Source organism: Condylura cristata, unplaced genomic scaffold (genome assembly GCF_000260355.1).
Source record: "Condylura cristata isolate star-nosed mole 26May11 unplaced genomic scaffold, ConCri1.0 scaffold00002, whole genome shotgun sequence".
NCBI lineage: Eukaryota > Metazoa > Chordata > Mammalia > Eulipotyphla > Talpidae > Condylura > Condylura cristata.
The window spans coordinates 40522988-40540314 of NW_004567103.1; the positions used below are offsets into that span (position 1 = coordinate 40522988).

The following is a 17327-nucleotide window of genomic DNA, read 5'->3' on the forward strand; positions in this document are numbered from 1 at the left end:
TTTTTTTTTTAACCCTCTTTTGAAACGACCGTCATGTTATATAATTGGCAATGATTTTTTCAGATTTATGGATTTTTGCAAGATATTTAGCAGAGGAGATAAAGCGCGCTGAGTGCTTCTTCTTTTCCTAGCATCACCGAGTTAAAAACCTTTTCCCTCCTAGAACCTAATCCAGACCTTTCCTGAAGTCATTCTGGCTTGGGCAAATCCTTTATGTATTCAGTTCACTTAGAAATCAGGTAAACTGATGGCGAATAGAGCTGAATGTGAATGATAAATGCCGGTGGTTGCGATGGAGTAGTGAAATTAAAATGTTTGTAATTTTAATTTTAATGTGGGGAGGGGGGGAGCGAGAAGGCTGGCTTTGTGGGAGACAAATTCCCCGGTGCATATTAGCCATGAGATTTGAACAAAATAGCCAACATTCAAGTCATCCCGTTTCTCCTAGTGAAATGTTGACCATTGCAAGACTGTCAGAATTGGTAGGAGAAGCGACACAGTATCTTTCCCCGAATGGCTAGCAGGGCGTCTCCTAGTGGTGGGGAAAGAAACACAACCAACCAACCAACCGCTGGTCAGCCGGCGGGAAAAGCCTCAAACCAGGGGAGCGAGGGCACCCACCTCTGCTGGCATCCTGGTGGGTGTCTAGGCTGTGTGTGACTCCGCCTGAAACCGCTTAAGGCATGACTCCAACCCCTAGAATTCATTCGTGGCACCCCGAAAATCATCGCAAGTCTACTTAATTAAGCACGTCTTCTAGAATGCCTCCCCCGATACCCGCTAGTTTTGTAGGGATCCGAGGAGCAGACTTTTAAGCCTAGAAATGAGAACCACATTCACTGACTACGCCATCGCACCCCAGGCTGTTTTATTTCGTCTTTGGCCAGTTTCGTTTTAGGAAAAGCGAGTGTTATCGAACCCTAGGAAAGCGGCTGTGAATACCCGGACTCAGCAAGGAGAAAAAGGATGCCTGAGCGTCCAGGAGCCGGGCGCGAGTCCACCCCAGCCGGGCAGCGGTTCCAGGGTCCGCGCGCCGGGAGAAGGGGGCGGGGCCACGGCCGCGGGGTCCGGTCCTTTGTGACGTAGGACAATGCCTGCCACGCGTCGGAACTCGCTGCCGGGACGGCCGCCGGGCGACAGTGACGCGCAGAGGGAGTCCGGTGGTCCCTTGGGCCGACTTCGGGAATCATGCGTGCCTTACTCAGATTAGTCGTTTTCTGTTATGTGTGGGATATTTTTACTGCCCAGAAAGAGATCACAGAAGAAGTGAAAATAGAAGTTTTGCATCGTCCAGAAAACTGCTCTAAAACGAGCAAGAAGGGAGATCTGCTCAATGCTCATTACGACGGCTACTTGGCTAAAGACGGCTCGAAATTCTACTGCAGGTAGGAAATGGCAAGAACTGCTTCCACATCCAGTGATGCAAGAATCTAGCCTCCCTCCAGCAGCCAAATTGGTTGGTTGTTTGGTGTGCTGTTTCTTAGTAAGAGGAGGCTAGGGGTTGGTGATAATGTTAGAATGTTAAAATTCTCTACTCCCTATTAAACTGAGCTTTACTTTTTAAATTATTAAAAGTTTTTGCCGGGGCCCTCCCTAGTGGCACAAAGGGTTAAAACACAGCACTGTGAAGCTATAGCAGCCCCTGCAGCACGAGTTCAATCCCCAGTCAGGGAGGACCCGCATGGCTTGGCAGACCTCTCCAGACCGCAGCTTCCCCTCTCAGTAGTATGTTTCAGTCAGTTGGCCTGTTCTGCCCCCCATTCTATCTTTGGTGAATCCTGTCACACCCTGCTGCATCTCTGGGGGTGAAAAAGTTTTTGCCAAAGATGTCATCAAAAATATACTACATCCACACACATATCTCACAACTTACGCCACTACCCTTGGCGCTTATCAACTCAATGGAGTCACTGTGGGGATGTTCATGCTTTTATTTGCCTTGGGTTGGAGTCTTTTTTACAAAGGACTAGGTAATTTCAGAGATTTTATCTGATCTTCAGAAGCCGGGTTTCTGCAAACCAGCTGCCACTTTCCAGCTGTACCAGGAAGCCACTAACTTCAGTGACTGATGACTTCTGAGTCCTGTGCTCCTTCACCTGCATTCCACCACTCCTGGCTCAGATTTAGTTGTTGGTTTATTACTCAGAGGAAGAATGTTGTTTTTCTTCATCTGTACCATTACTGTAGAAAGACAGGATTGGGGAAAGTTCACTATGTCCCTTTAGAAGAAAATAGAGAAATTCAATAAGAAAAAAAAATCAAAATTTTAATTACTGTTGAAATGACTTTTTGAGGCCAAACCTATGCCATCACTTTTTAAAAAAAAAAAAAAAGAACAAACCCAAAGAGGTTAAATGAGCTATTTGGACAAGCTGTGATAGGAGAGCCATTAAAAAGTTAACAGTTGAATAATTTTTATAAAGATAATTTAAAAAATGAGATGACTGTTAATGACTAGCTTTGGGCACATCATATAGGTCTCTTTCTAGCTATTATGACAGAAGTTTGAACCCAACACCCCACCAGGGAGTTCAGAATAAGTGATAATATAGGAAAACAGGGATAAAGAGGACTCCAATGTTCAATTATAACTAAATACCCATCTGTAAATTCAATGTTTGATTTTGCTTTTCTTGAAATCAGCTTACCTGATTGTTTTGATTATAGCCGGACACAAAATGAAGGCCACCCCAAATGGTTTGTCCTTGGTGTTGGGCAAGTCATAAAAGGCCTAGATGTTGCTATGATGGATATGTGCCCTGGGGAGAAGCGAAAAGTGATTATACCCCCTTCCTTTGCATATGGAAAAGAAGGCCATGGTAAGGTGTTTTTAAATTTCTTCTATGTTAATTTTTAAAATCATTCATAGACTTTGGGTATGCACCTAAAAGACTGAAAGTAGGTCTCAGATATAGTGCCCTCCCTGGTGGTTCAGCCGAGGTCAGAGCTCTGTACTTGCTACACTGCGAAGCTAAACCAAGCCATGTCCCTTTTAGTGCTAGTTCGTCCCGCCCCGAGGTGATTCACCTGGCGCAGCAGACCTTCCTGTCTCACCGGCAGCTCCCCTCAGCAGTGTATTTTGTCCCTCTGCCTATTCTGCTTCCAGCTCTGTCTCTGGTGAATCCTCTCGCCACCCCTGCACATCTGGCCTGTACCCCATTTCTGTATGCATAAATAAAATCTTTTTTAAAAATGGGAGCTGCGAAAGATTTTAGATACATACCCATTTCCACATTATTCACAGTAGCCAAGAGGTAGAAATAAACTGTGTCCATTGACAGATGAATGCATAAGCAAAATATGGTATAGATACAGAGTGGAACATTATTCAGCCTTAGAAAAGAAATTCTGACACATGCTACATGGGTGAGCCCTAAATGCATTATGCCAAGTGAAATAACACAGTCATAAAAAAGAAATAGTGTATGATTCAACCATTTGAGGTTACATGCAAGAGTCAAATTCATAGAGGCAGAAAGAGACAATTGTTTGCCAGAAACTGGGGGGGAGGGGGAGGGAGGGTAAAATAGGGAGTTGTGGCTTAATGGGCATAGTTTCCACACTGCAAGATGACAGGGTTTAGAGATTAGTTGTATAATAGTTTGAACAATACATGTAAAATGGTTACAATGGTAAATTTGACGTTACGTGTATTTTTGTAGAATTAAAATTTTTAAATTACTCCAAAAAAATGAAATACCATAAGGGAAATAATTGCAGAAGTATAGGGACCAACAAACTTTCGCTGTATCTAGTCCAGTCCAACTCAGTCACCTCTTTTTATGCATAAAGAATGTCAGACTTTGGGCCCTCCCTGGTGGCACAGCCGGTTAAAGCACAGCACTAAGAAGCTAAAGCCACTTCAGCATGAGTTTGATCCCCGCCCTGGAGCTGACCCAATGCCACAGCATACCAGTCCTAACCGCCAGCTGCTCCCCTCAGCAGTGTTCTTCGACTATCTGCCTATTCTGCTCCCTACTCTGTCTCTGGTGAATCCTCTCACTACCCCTGCACCTCTGGCCTGTACCCCAGTTCTGTATGCATAAATAAATAAATCTTAAAAAAAAAGTCAGACTTCATTGGAAAAGTGTCAGTTCCGCATAATTACTGCATTTTCAATGTTTTTGCCAATTATTTGACCCCATCAAAATAGCTACCGCAGAACCATAATTTGTATGTCCTATTTTTAGTTGTTTGGGGCCCCAAAAGAAAGAGGGAACTCAAGATAATTTAAAAGCAATACCTATGAAAATGCTCTATGTTGAGGCCAATCGTAGGTAAAATGATATGGGCAAATTTTCAATCTGTTAAATCTCATTTTCAGACTTTCCCTTTGTCTCTTGTGTTTTCTCATCGGATGACTCCACATTCATCATAGAGGGGGCCCACTATCAGAGCCCCCTCTGATTTATCTGCTTAGAGCACCCATATCCCTCACCAACAGTTGCCTGTCCTGTTGTGTAACCATTACCCTAAGGCAAATGCCTACTTAATTTATCCTTTTTATAAACTAATTTATGCTTAAATATGAGTGACTGTATGTTGAAGTTTAACTTGAAGAAGTTCATATTCAATATAAGGTGTCTCCAATAAACAAAAATGATGACTCCCACTAATAACAGCACCGATGCCTTGTTTTACACTTGAGGAAACTGAGGTTCTCCCCCCAAATGTGTTCTTTAAAAGTATTTAAGTGCTAACCTACCTAACTTGCAATAACTTAGATTAGGTTATTTGAAAAGTTGCAGTGTAGGCCGTAAGTAAACACCTAACAAACGATTTCTTGATCAAATAAGTTTTTTAATATAAGTTGTTATTAAAGCCTAACATTAACTATAACTTTATTTTAGGTAGTACTTGAAGAAGTCTTTCCTCTACACAATATCCTTGCCTCATGTCACAGATACTTCTGCATGTCTTGAAATGCATGTGGCTTTTTAGTGCTTTAATTAATGGTAATGTGGTATGTATAGACTCTTAACTCCTATGTCTTTAATACGCTTCTCGAAATACAAGAGATTTTATGAAAAATGCATATTTTCTCTAATTCTCTCATTTTTTGGTACAAAAAAGCTAATGGGGAGATATCTAAAATGTATGTGTATATATTTACCCATCTATCTACGTCTATTTAAAGCCTCAATAGAGAGTATTACAGGAAAAAAAAAAAACAAAACTAATGGGCAATATTTTCTGTTTATAGTACAATTGTGCAGAAACTTCCTCTTAAGAAATTTGTATTTGTTATCTGAAAAAGTGATTTTTCTGTCATAAGATCATGAAGTGGAAAGAGTAAGAATAGATTTTGTATAGTGATTATTAAATCAATCTGTAGCTCTTTTCTCTTACTCTATGGTAATATGCAATGCTGGTGAGGATTGACACATTACTCATATAATGCATGTGTAGGTTTTTCTATATCCTGGCTTAATGACTGATAAAACCCTTTAGGCTATAACTTTTAAGCTCTTTTTTCTTTTTTATATAAACACTTTAGCAAGAATTCTGCAATATCCATTAAAGAAATTACTATGTTCTCTAAAGGATAAAGAGCCTTTTTTTTTTTTTTAATAAATATTGAGTCATTCATTCAACAAATATTTGAGTGTCTGTAGTGGATCAAGCATCATATCGGATTCTGGAACTATACTGTTGAAAAAAAACTACCCACTGCCTTTAGCAAGTCATTTCTACAAGTCTTTTTTATGAACTGGTCATCTGAAGAACTTCACTGCTTGTCAACTCATCTATGACATCAGATAATCAGATTTTTATTAAGAGAACTATTCAACTAATAATTTTCTTTCATTGTGAGAAATTTCTTCATAAAATTGTCATTGGACTATTTTGTTGCCATTGTGCTTAGTTTTTAATGTCTGCAGAGAATTTGAAAGACATTTATTAATATATGTTTTATTTAAAATTCAAAAAATCTACTCAGATCATTTTCTAGGGCCTCCCTGGTGGCACAAGGGGTTAAGTCTCAGCGCTATGAAGGGAACCACAGTCACTGCAACATGAGTTCAATCCCCAGTCAGAGCTGACCCACATGGCATAGCAGATCTCTCCTGTCTCACCCACTACTTACCTCAGCATTGTATTTCAGTAGATCCATCTTCTGTTCCCCACTCCGCCTCTGGTGAGTCCTTTCACCACTTCCATCCCCCCCCCACCTCTGTATGCATAAATAAAAAAACTTTTCAAAAAATAAAAGATCACTTTCTAAGAGATTTCTGACTTGTTCTTTGAAAATTTTCTGCCCTTGTATTTCTTCTCTGCACCTACTCTAACCTCCATAATAATGGAGCATATTAACAAATGATACACAATTTACATTTATATTTATTTAATAAGAAAATGTTAATAACCTAGTTTCTTTCAATTGACTTCATTTGAAAACATGGAAAACTTTATTTAAGAGTCATTAGAAGGCAAATTTTATAAACGTAAATTATGCAAATGAATATTTGAATATTATCGTCATGTAAGTTAACTGTTAAAATTTGTATTCTTAACAAAAGGCAAGATTCCACCGGATGCAACATTGATTTTTGAGATCGAACTTTATGCTGTAACCAAAGGACCACGAAGCATTGAAACATTTAAACAGATAGACACGGACAATGACAGGCAGCTCTCTAAAACTGAGGTAATTTAAATTGTGTGTATGTCTAAAATTTCCTATCACAATTTGAATGCATCTTCGTTGGCTCCTGATAAACTCTGTGGAGTGAACAGCAAATGAATTCAGATAGCTCCCAAGCCCAGCCGGTGCACACAAACCATACAAAATTACTTGCACAGCAAGAAGTGTATTCTGCAGTGAGACTGGTCTCCTGTAGACCTTAGGTGATTTTCGTTCTTTTCTGGAAAATAAAACTAAAGAAAGTAAATATAGTGACCTGCTTAGCTACAGCTTCTCCACATTATCTCTCAGGTTATCAGGTATCAACTGCATTATCACAAAATGGATAGTGAATTTTTGTGCATGCCTGAATAATATAAATATCTATTATTGATAGCCACAAACATTAATCCTTACATCAATCCTACAATACAGATATAATTTCCCTCCTGTTATAGGTTCAAAGAAGTTAAATTATTAATGTAAGACCACACAGTCAGTAACATGGCAAGGCCAAGATTGGAAACATGACCTTGAAGAAATACCTTTCTGTGTTATCAGAATTAGCCAACTGTTTTCTTCAGTATGAATAAGGTGTGGGAGAAAGGACACATTTATTATTTTAAACTAGAAAGTTAGTAAACAGATGTTTAGAATTCATCTACCTCACCTTCACATACCAATTAATTTTATATATTATTAAGGGATTAATGAAGAACTTGAGGGATATAAATTTTTTCATTATTCTATTATCTATTATTATCCATTATCCCTCTTTTTTTATTACTATGTGGAACTGAATAGGATCCAATACCAGCAAAATTAAGGTCGTATTCTTTCCCACTGCTGCCTTTACCTCTTTACTGTAGTGTACAATATTGAAAGTCAGCAATATTGGCTATGGAGAAATAATTTACTTACTTAGGAATTGAAGAATACTTGAGACTGAAATCTTTATACCTGCATGAGATTGCTAAGACTCAGTTGGAAAGAAAAAAAAAATGTATCCCTCCTCTAGAACTGAAGTGCCATTTAGAACAGTTGATACATTTTAGCATTAAGTACATTGAGCATCCTACAATAAAATCAGCTGGACTTAATTTGGGATGTGTAGTGCTCAAAATTGCTCTGGGTTCAACTTCAGCCTTTAAAAATACCTTTGCTTTAAAATGCCCTACTCTTGCTGAACATTTTATCTAGATAATCATGCATTGCTGTCTTAGTTACTAAATAGATTAACACTTAGCATTGGGATTATGATCAATTCCATATATAATCTGAATAGTTTTAGTATCCACAATTTTAAAAAAGCAGGTGAAATTTTTGTGGTACTTTCTTTTAATTCAATATATCTAAAATATTACCATTTCAGGATGAAATCCCTTTAAAAATTAACAGTAGGTAACTATTATCTTCAAAATTTGTTGTGTATAATAACCTAAAAGTAGCATATCTCACTTCACTCTGCTACTATATCAGACAGTACTTAGAGTATCTTTGTATAAAGAAATGTCTTATTGTATAGAGAAAGAATACTTCAGGATACCTGTTCTGTATTTGACACTGTTACTGTTTGTCATAGGTAGATTTGGGGAAACTATAAAAAGCATAGGGAAATTACAAAAATTGAATTTGATATCAAAATATGTTGGATTTATTGATTATGTAATAGTATTATTTTTATAGATTATAAAAACTAGTTTTGATTTTACTAATGGACATTTGTGGGAGTGATTTTCCTTTGACGATGTAAGCAATGTAGATATTTAGTAAAATTCAATTGAAATTTTTATGTGTGTGTGTCCACTAACCATCTATAATATCTGGAAAGCTAATTTTCTCTACAGAAAATTGCTTCAAAAGTTAGAAAATAAAACCTCAAGTAACTTTATTTTTTTGTATCACTTTTAGTCTCAGATTCTCTTTATGTGAATATTCCTCAGTCACTGGAAATGTACTTCATACCTCTTTATTAAGAAATACTATTTTCTCACCCTCTAGATAAATCAGTACTTGGAAAGGGATTTTGAAAAAGATGCAAAACCACGTGACAAGTCATACCAGAATGCAGTTTTAGAAGACATTTTTAAGAAGAATGACCATGATGGTGATGGCTTCATTTCTTCCAAGGAATACAATGTATATCAACATGATGAACTGTAGTTTATTTTTATATCAAAATTTCATACCTTACTTTATAAAATGAAGTCAGCTTTCTGCCAGTTTTATTTTCTATTTTTCACCCAGGAGGATATATTTGGATACGTACTTTACATTTAATTATGGTATAATAAATATGAGGCTGTTTTGCAAGTTTAACTTTGAGGAAAAGTTCTATTGAATATCTTATTGCTTTATTGACCTCTGTGTCCAGTGGGCAGTTTTACCCCTTTGAAACATAAATGTCAAAATCTACAAGCAGTTCCTACCTAATTCTAGCCTTAACAGCATAACATATGTATGCAAATATTCCATTTATGTTCAAATGCCCCAGAAATTAACATTTCATTTGTACCTTTCATAGTTTATGCACTCAGTAAGATATTAGTGTTACTCTGTCCCATAGAGAGCTTTGACGTAATTCTCTGGAATTTTTGGTACAATCTTCTGGCCTTTGGGTATTTTTTCCAATGAAAAAATGTTTAAAGTGGGCCCTCCCTGGTGATACAACTGATGAAAGCACAGCACTAAGAAGCTAACCACAGCCACCTCAGCATGAGTTTGATCCCCAGCCAGGGAGCTGGCCCACATGGTGGACAGACCTCACCTGACCGCCCGCTGCTCCCCTCAGCAGTGTAGTTGGTCGATCTGCCTATTCTGCTCCCCACTCTGTTTCTGGTGAATCCTCTCACTGCCCTTGCACCTCTGACCTGTATCCAATTCTGTATGCATAAATAAATGAATCTTTAATACCAAAAAAATGTTTATGAAGATATTTAATAGACCAACGGTGTTGTGCCACTTCTAGCAGGCATGATGAAATCTCCATTGCTGTGAGTCTTGTATTCTTCCAGACACCAATATAAATGTGCCACTACTTATCCTTGCTTACTCTACCATCCCTAGACTTTTTGTGTTAATAATTTTAAATCAATGCCCCAGTAGTTTCCAGTCTCGTTTCTCTAGGTATCTCTTTCCTGTGTCACTAAATACATTATGTTCTTATTTTTAATGAGGAGAGTTACAAACTGGTAGGCTGTCAAATATTTGATAAATGGGAAAATTTATTTTCCACATAAGGATATCAAATGAGAATACAAATGAGGAAATACCGTGCTGTGAGGATTTTGTGACATGGTCAAGTTTCTTGAGAAGAGGGAAGATGTGCTATAGACCCTTGGGAAGATGTGTTACAGAAAATTTCACAGGTGCCAAAGAAAAGGTACATCTTCATTGAGACATAAGATTTTGCCTACTGTGTATGTAGAAAAATATGGTCAAGCAGTAAAAAGCTCTGTTCAATACAGGAAACAAACCATTCCTGAAAATTACTTTCCATTGTCATCTTTTAGTCTCTTTAGATAACTGCCAGAAATGCTTATTAAAAACTGTGGGAATAGCACTAAATCCACCAGATGAGTGATTTCACATATGCCTACCACAATTTGACACTTATTGATCAAAAACCTTTTCTATCTTTTCTTCCCAATATTTCTTTATGCCCAATTTTATAACTCCTCACTTGCTCAATCATAAACTTTTTTATCCCTTTACTTCAGCCTGTTCCGTAGAGGTAAATTAAGTTGCTAACTGTCTTGTTTTGATTTGGAGTCTTCCATCTTTCTATCCATATTACAAAGTCAGAGCACTTTCATCAGAATGTTTGCCTTCAGATTATATACTCTTCCCAAAACAAATACACAGTGAAAGAGTATATATGTGTAAGTTATCCTAAAACTCTAATCACATTTAAATAATTGAAAAAAAAATTTCAGTTATCCAATACACAGACTGCACAGGCATTTTGTGTATAATTGCTTTACGACTTCATAGGCATATACCTGTAGTGACTGCTGAAATTAGAGATTTTGGATTTTAGAAACTTAACATTATTTTTGCTGTGAGTTTTAACAAGGATATATAGTAAATAAATTAAGAAATTGGTAAAGGAAAAATTCAGATGTCTCACAAAAGAGATGAAAAAAATCTCTGAGAATTAAATGCATTAAATATTTTCAAAGGAAGAAGAAATAAATGTGCCTAGGTGCCTCAACTTTAAAACAGCAGTTTGTATAAAAACAGACGCAGCAAGCATATGCATACTACAGAATGGCAGCTTATTACTACTATCAATCACCCTGTTAGCTGTGTACATAAAACCCAAACTCTGTTCAGTGTACTTTAAATTTGATACTGTAAATTAAACATTCAAGATTACATTAAATTATTAACACATTTTTCTCATTTTACCAGACCTGAGGCAATAGTTAAACCATAAAGTCACCACTAGTGTTTTCACCACTCTTGTCGTCCTTAAATTTTGAATTAAAGGCAGACTACAAATAATATTTAAAAAAATCTATGTAAAAAGCTAAAACAATAGGCTTAGTCTTAAAAAATATTTCTTAAAGTGCTCAGCAGGTGTTAGGAAGGAACACCTGTATTCTGGATTCTATACTTAAACCTTTTCTAACATAAATAATATTCAAGTTCATAACAACGTATGAAGTAGATACAATTATCATATCCACTTTATAGATGGAAAAATAATGCCCAAACAAGTTAGTTTTTCTTTCTCCTTCCATTTGCTGCAATTCACCAAAACAAAACTAGAAAATTTGGAAACATGTGGCACAGTTGCACCCAAACGCAGCCAGTACGCTTTTCATTTTATTTCATTCTCTTGTGCCAAACATCAAAACAAGGAACTGCATGAAGTCTCACATACTTCTGTCCATCAACAGAGCACTGAAAGCACCCATAAACTGTCTCCCTTTTGAAGTTACCCATTCCACAGAGTATGCAAGGCCCTTTTGGGATGTTGTGATTAAGTAAATTAACTCGAATATGAGTCCCTTCTTTGAGTGAAATATCAGTCATGCTGAGTGGTTTGTCATAGTAGTCAGAAAAAAGGTCATCTAAGTAAAGCTGTGAGCGAGAAATGGCGTCCATCACTCTTCTGTCTAAAAGAACAAAAACAGAAACATGTCAGAAATAAAAATTAAAAAGGTTATCACCAAACTGCATTTATAAATACATGAATCCATCATGAAATGATTTGGGTTTTAATTTTAAATTCTTGACAGTATGATTGAATATGAGAAGAAAAAAATACTTTGAAGTAGCTTTCAAAAGACATACTTCTCTCAAATAGTATATTTCTCAATCTGTAGAGCAGTGCAAATGTTGCCGTTTCTTCCCTTTCAAATCCTCCTTTTGACACTGAAGTGACACAAAGGTCTATAAAAAATGATAGAAGATATTTTTACTTGAGCAACTCACAATTTGCTGGAATTTTTTTTTATTACAAAGTTTATTTTTACATCATTTTGCACATTTTTTTTTCCATCTCGATTGTAATCCCCGCGGATTTCCCATCACCAAATCACCCCTGTGCCACCACCATAGTCCCGTGCATTTCCCTCCCTTCCCCCCCCCCATTTTTGATCCCATTCCCCACTCCACCCCCACAAAATGTCTCTGGTATATGGTTGTTCATTATTTTTGTTATTTTCTCGCCTGGTCCATTATACTCCTGCTATGAGTTACACCATCCGGTATTTTTCTTTCTCTTTCTGGCTTATCTCATTAAGCATGATCTTTTCCTTGATGGAAATTTTTAAGAACAACCATGATGGACAAGGAATTCTTGTATATGCCATTTGTATTTAAGTTAAATTTTATATAAATATTGAAAAAGATAACAGTCATACATTACAAAATCCAAAGACTACCAAAAGAAGATACCATGACAAATAAGGTTATGATGTAGCCTGGACCCAACCAATTCACTACCACAGAGGTAACTATCATGGCTAAGTTTCTTGTGCACACTTTGAGATATACTCTGTTATCTTTTGCAGCATAAAGGAATATGTATGTATGAATAGCAAATTCTTTAAGTCCAAATATTACATAGTATATAAATTTCTTTGAAATTTCTCTTATTAGATTCTCCCATGTCAGGATCTATGGTGCTTCCTCATTCTTACTATCTTCATAATATTCTGTGTCGATGCACCATTTTAACCACTTGCTGATACTAGAAATTAAGGTTACTTAATAGACTTAAAGGTTATTAATCTTTTGTTGTTACAAACTTAATATATTTATACACCGAAGACTAAAGTTTATGTGTATTAAAAATTTTGATGGATGTGGGCCCTCCCTTGTGGCGCAGCGGGTTAAAGCACTGCACTGAGAAACTAAAGCCACTTCCGCATGAGTTCGATCCCCGCCTGCACTGGAGGTGACCACATGGCGTGGCAGACCTCTCCTGACCCGCCCACTGCTCCCCTCAGCAGTGTACTTCGTCGATCTGCCTGTTCTGCTTCCCACTCTGTCTCTGGTGAATCCTCTCACCCTCCGCATCTCTGGCCTGTACCCCAGTTCTGTATGAATAAATAAATAAATCTTTAAAAAAAAATTTTTGATGGATGTATCAGTTATGTCAGTTTTCACTTGTGCCAACAGCCACCTAAAGTGTTCCAGACAGAATTTTTTTGGTATGTAGCCGTCTTTCTGGACTCCCTATTCCTTCTTTCCACAGAACTTTAGAAACAAACAAAATGAGGTCTAAAAATGCTTATAAATTACCCTGGCAAGGGGCTCTCTGCCTTTTCTTTGGGTTCACCAAGACTTGAGCAACTGGCCTTAGGTGGGGTAAGGGCTTCTACAATGAGTAAAACTAAAGAAAAGTAGGGAGAAGAGCTCTCTCCCAGGCACTTCACTTAAGCAGAAGATTCTAGAATCATTAGAAGAAAGAGATTGTCATTAAGTTCTTCTTAAAAAATGATAATTGCACTATTTTATGCAATCATTCACTCACCAAAGGCACCATCCAAGTAGATGAAGAGTTCAGAAACACTGAAAGCTATGGTTGTGTGTGCTGGAAAAACAATAGCTTTGTCCCTTCCCTTGGGATTCTGCTCATCCATAAAGTGAAACTATATTAATAAATAAGAATATTAAGGTACATATTATATAAGGCTAGCTTTGTGGAGAAGCAAAACCATTTCCTACTATTCTACCAACCATACAAAACCCCCTCAATTAAAGAATCATCCTACTTGAATTAAAGTTTTTATTAGCACAGGTCCAAATAGTCCCATAGGACTCATAATCCCTGTTAGGAGAAACCTCAACCACTTTCTCACTTGCTTTGTATTGTAGTCAATGTGTAGTGCTTCAAAATAGTTAATACTCTAGCAGCATTTTGCTTCGGACTACAAACCTTGGACTAAAACCATTGCTATTAGCCTGCCCTGACTTTTGTTTTAAAACCTCCAGAGCTTTCCAAATCTTTCTGAAGCTTATTTTCCAAAGCAATCACTAAAAATTAAGAAAATATTTCTGTTCCTGACCCCAAAATGATTCAAAGGTAAACAACTTGGTGGGTCACTTTATTTGCAAAGATTACCCCTGAACCCTCTTTCTGACAATTGGTTTTAGTAACACCAAGTCACTATTATGTGTCACTGAATGACAAGGATAAATAAAAATTAACCTCAAGATTTTTTAAAGGATTTAAATGCTGAATGAAATGACAATATTATGAAATTGACAATATTATTTCAGAAAAAATAATGTTAAAATATAAATTCGACTTTTCAAAACAAGTAGAAACCACATCACTTAAAATCAGGGCATAATGGGTTATGGCATAATGGGCTAACGCACAGCACTATGAAGCTATTTGCAGCTACTGCAGCACAAGTTCAATCTCCCACCAGGGACATGGCATGGCAGACCTCTCCTCTCTTGCCAGAAGCTCCCCTTGGCCACATATTGCAGTCAGTCTGCCTATTCTGTTCCATAAAATCTTTAAAAATCAAAATCAAAGAATTCAACATTAGCCTCTGATTTTTTTCTTTAAACAGCACTTGAATAGCAATAAAAGGGACTCCAGTATGAGCATTAATTCATAGGGTTAGTATATTGTTTATACTACATAATTTTATATAAATTGTCTTGGATTTTCTTTCATATCTAAAATGAAACCATTCCTGAAGAAAATCCTAGATGCTTTTCAACAGAAGTGCAATTCCATTATCTCAACATTTGACAAAATACACAAATCTCACTGAAAATTATTTTTGAAAAATTATCATTGCAGCTTTTTAGTAAAAGAAATTAATAAGTGTGATTTATTTACCCTCATGGCTTCTCCACGAATACCAGCATGCACAGACAATGAGCACTGTCGTGTGGTTCGAATGCTTTCCATGACTACGCATAATACTGCCTTTCTGTTATTCCTTGACTGACGTATCAAGCTGTGGTCAAAATTAATTTTTCTAAAATAAAGCAGAGTCATTCACAAGAATTTGTAGCATCTAATTACATATATAATCAAGTACATATTTGATATAATGTATTAACTTATTCATGGTTCACCTTAACTAAATGTAAATCAAGGCAGGTCTAAGATGATTCGGAATGGATATATAAAAGACATTTAATAATCTTCTTCTCCTTTCTATTTCTTACAAACATGTTTATTATAGGACTCTGTATTCAGCATGTTTGCTGCAAACAGATTCCTATATTCTTTAATTAAATAATTCAGCAAATGTGTGCAGAGGCAGAGTGATTATGTGGAATAATTAAAATTTCTGCTTAAACCAAATGATTTCGGACTTCTACCCTTATCCAAACTTTGGATATGATTTGTAGTATTTCAAACAAATCAAAACAAATTACACTACTAAAATATAACCTGAATGTTTTATTTACAAAGAACACTTCATTCTTTGTAATAAAATGTATGTAGGGTCCTCCCTGGTGGTGCAACAGTTTAAAGCACCCTGCAGGTGCTAAGATGCGAGCCTCAGCCACTGCAGCATGAGTTTGATCCCCGCCCCAGAGGTGACCCACATGGCGTGGCAGACCTCTCCTACAGACCAGCCCACTGCTCCCCTCAGCAGTGTACTTCATCAGTTTGCCTGTTCTGCTCCCAGCTCTGTCTCTGGTGAATCCTCTCACTGCCCCTGCATCTCTGGCCTGCACCCCAGTTCTGTATGCATAAATAATTCTTTTTAGAATATGTATATAATTTATACAACTTAGTTAATGAAAACATTGGAATACATTATTATACCAACCGTGTAGTAATTTCCTTGAGTAATGTTGATACTTCTACTTCATGTTTGGTTACTACACCGAATGAAGCTTTTACTGCAATGGAATCTGATCCAGCAACATTAATCCCAACATCATTCACAATATGGTTGCCTCGCCTTCCATAGAGAGATACATCTGATTCATCTTCATAGTTCAGTAATTGATAAGATGAAATACCTTTTAGAAAATGAAATTAATATTTTTAAAACTTGAAATTTTCTAATGTAGATCATGTTAATAGCATCTTAATTTACTAGTTAAGATGTGATTACCTAAATGTTAATGATGATAGCTTATGTTACTTAATATTAACTTCAAACCAAGATTAAAAATAGAAATTCAGGGCCCTCCCTGGTGGCGCAGCGGGTTAAAGCACAGCACTGAGAATCTAAAGCCGCTTCCGCATGAGTTCGATTCCCGCCTGCCCCGGAGGTGACCACATGGTGCGGCAGACCTCTCCTGACCCGCCCGCTGCTCCCCTCAGCAGTGTACTTCGTCGATCTGCCTGTTCTGTTCCCCACTCTGTCTCTGGTGAAACCTCTCGCCGCCCCTGAGCCTCTGGCCTGTACCCCAGTTCTGTATGCACAAATAATCTTTAAAAAAAAAAAAATAGAAATTCAATTAATTTGACAACAAAAAACAAATAGCTGGAATAGTTAAACTAAAATTCAGCCAACAACTTCTTACGTATCGAGATTCACTGGTGCATTGAGAGAAAAGCAAATGTTGAAGAGAAATAATTTGTCAAAATGCCCACTTATTTCTAACTACCCTGAAAATACACTTTAGTTTACCCACTTTATAGCTGAATCATAAAACATAAACACAAATTATTTTCAAGTCATTTTACCCAATGAAATAGTAAGACTAAATGATCTAATAGGTGAAGAAATACATCAACTCATTCTCAGTTCATTTGATTAATACAATTTATTAAAAAATTGAAATAAAATTATACAATGAATTATCTTATAAAGTAGGTTTGAAGGTTATTTAGCCAATAAGAAGTTTAATACTATATAAATTTAGGCATTAATATTACTACTACTATAGTAACAAGTTTTTATAAGTGACATTCAATATTACAAACATAAGTAATACTTATACAACAATGCTTAGATTATAATAAATAGCTGAATAAATAGTCACTACCAAGTAGACATTTAAACTTACCAGCTGAAATTTCTCTGTCTCCTAGAAGAATATCTTTCAGTGTAAAAGGCGTGGAAGTAAATTTATATCTAGGAAACAGAAAGCACCGTTTCTTTTTTACCACCAGACTTAGAGGTTGGTATTTGTCAGCCTCACTGAGACTTGGAACAGGAACTAATCTCCCTCCATCTCCAACTTGTTTGACAAAGCTCTTGGTAGCGGCAGCAAACATATTAATATGGTATCAAAACCTCATCAACTGCAACCC

General features: G+C 36.7%; 3 protein-coding genes across 3 annotated transcripts in view; 1 reads left to right on the plus strand and 2 right to left on the minus strand.

Annotated features, from left to right (window-relative positions):
* Nucleotides 1-1190, minus strand: part of PLEKHA3 (pleckstrin homology domain containing, family A (phosphoinositide binding specific) member 3) — a 26902-nt gene extending 25712 nt beyond the window's left edge. The window contains exon 1 of the mRNA XM_004674855.2: nt 943-1190. Within this exon, the coding sequence (XP_004674912.1) occupies nt 943-1190 (248 nt within the window). The remainder of the gene's footprint in view (nt 1-942) is intronic.
* FKBP7 (FK506 binding protein 7) lies at nt 1134-9296 on the plus strand. The gene is made up of 4 exons (XM_004674856.2): nt 1134-1385; nt 2668-2819; nt 6522-6649; nt 8627-9296. The coding sequence occupies exons 1-4, from the start codon at nt 1189-1191 to the stop codon at nt 8786-8788; spliced, it is 639 nt and encodes a 212-aa protein (XP_004674913.1). The 5' UTR covers nt 1134-1188; the 3' UTR covers nt 8789-9296.
* Nucleotides 9297-11357: 2061 nt separating this feature from the next.
* On the minus strand, nt 11358-17327 carry DFNB59 (deafness, autosomal recessive 59). Its single transcript, XM_004674481.1, has 6 exons — nt 17081-17327; nt 15889-16084; nt 14940-15081; nt 13614-13731; nt 11927-12025; nt 11358-11748 (listed from the first exon to the last, which is right to left on the minus strand). Exons 1-6 carry the CDS (start codon nt 17289-17291, stop codon nt 11456-11458), a joined length of 1059 nt encoding a protein of 352 aa, XP_004674538.1. The 5' UTR covers nt 17292-17327; the 3' UTR covers nt 11358-11455.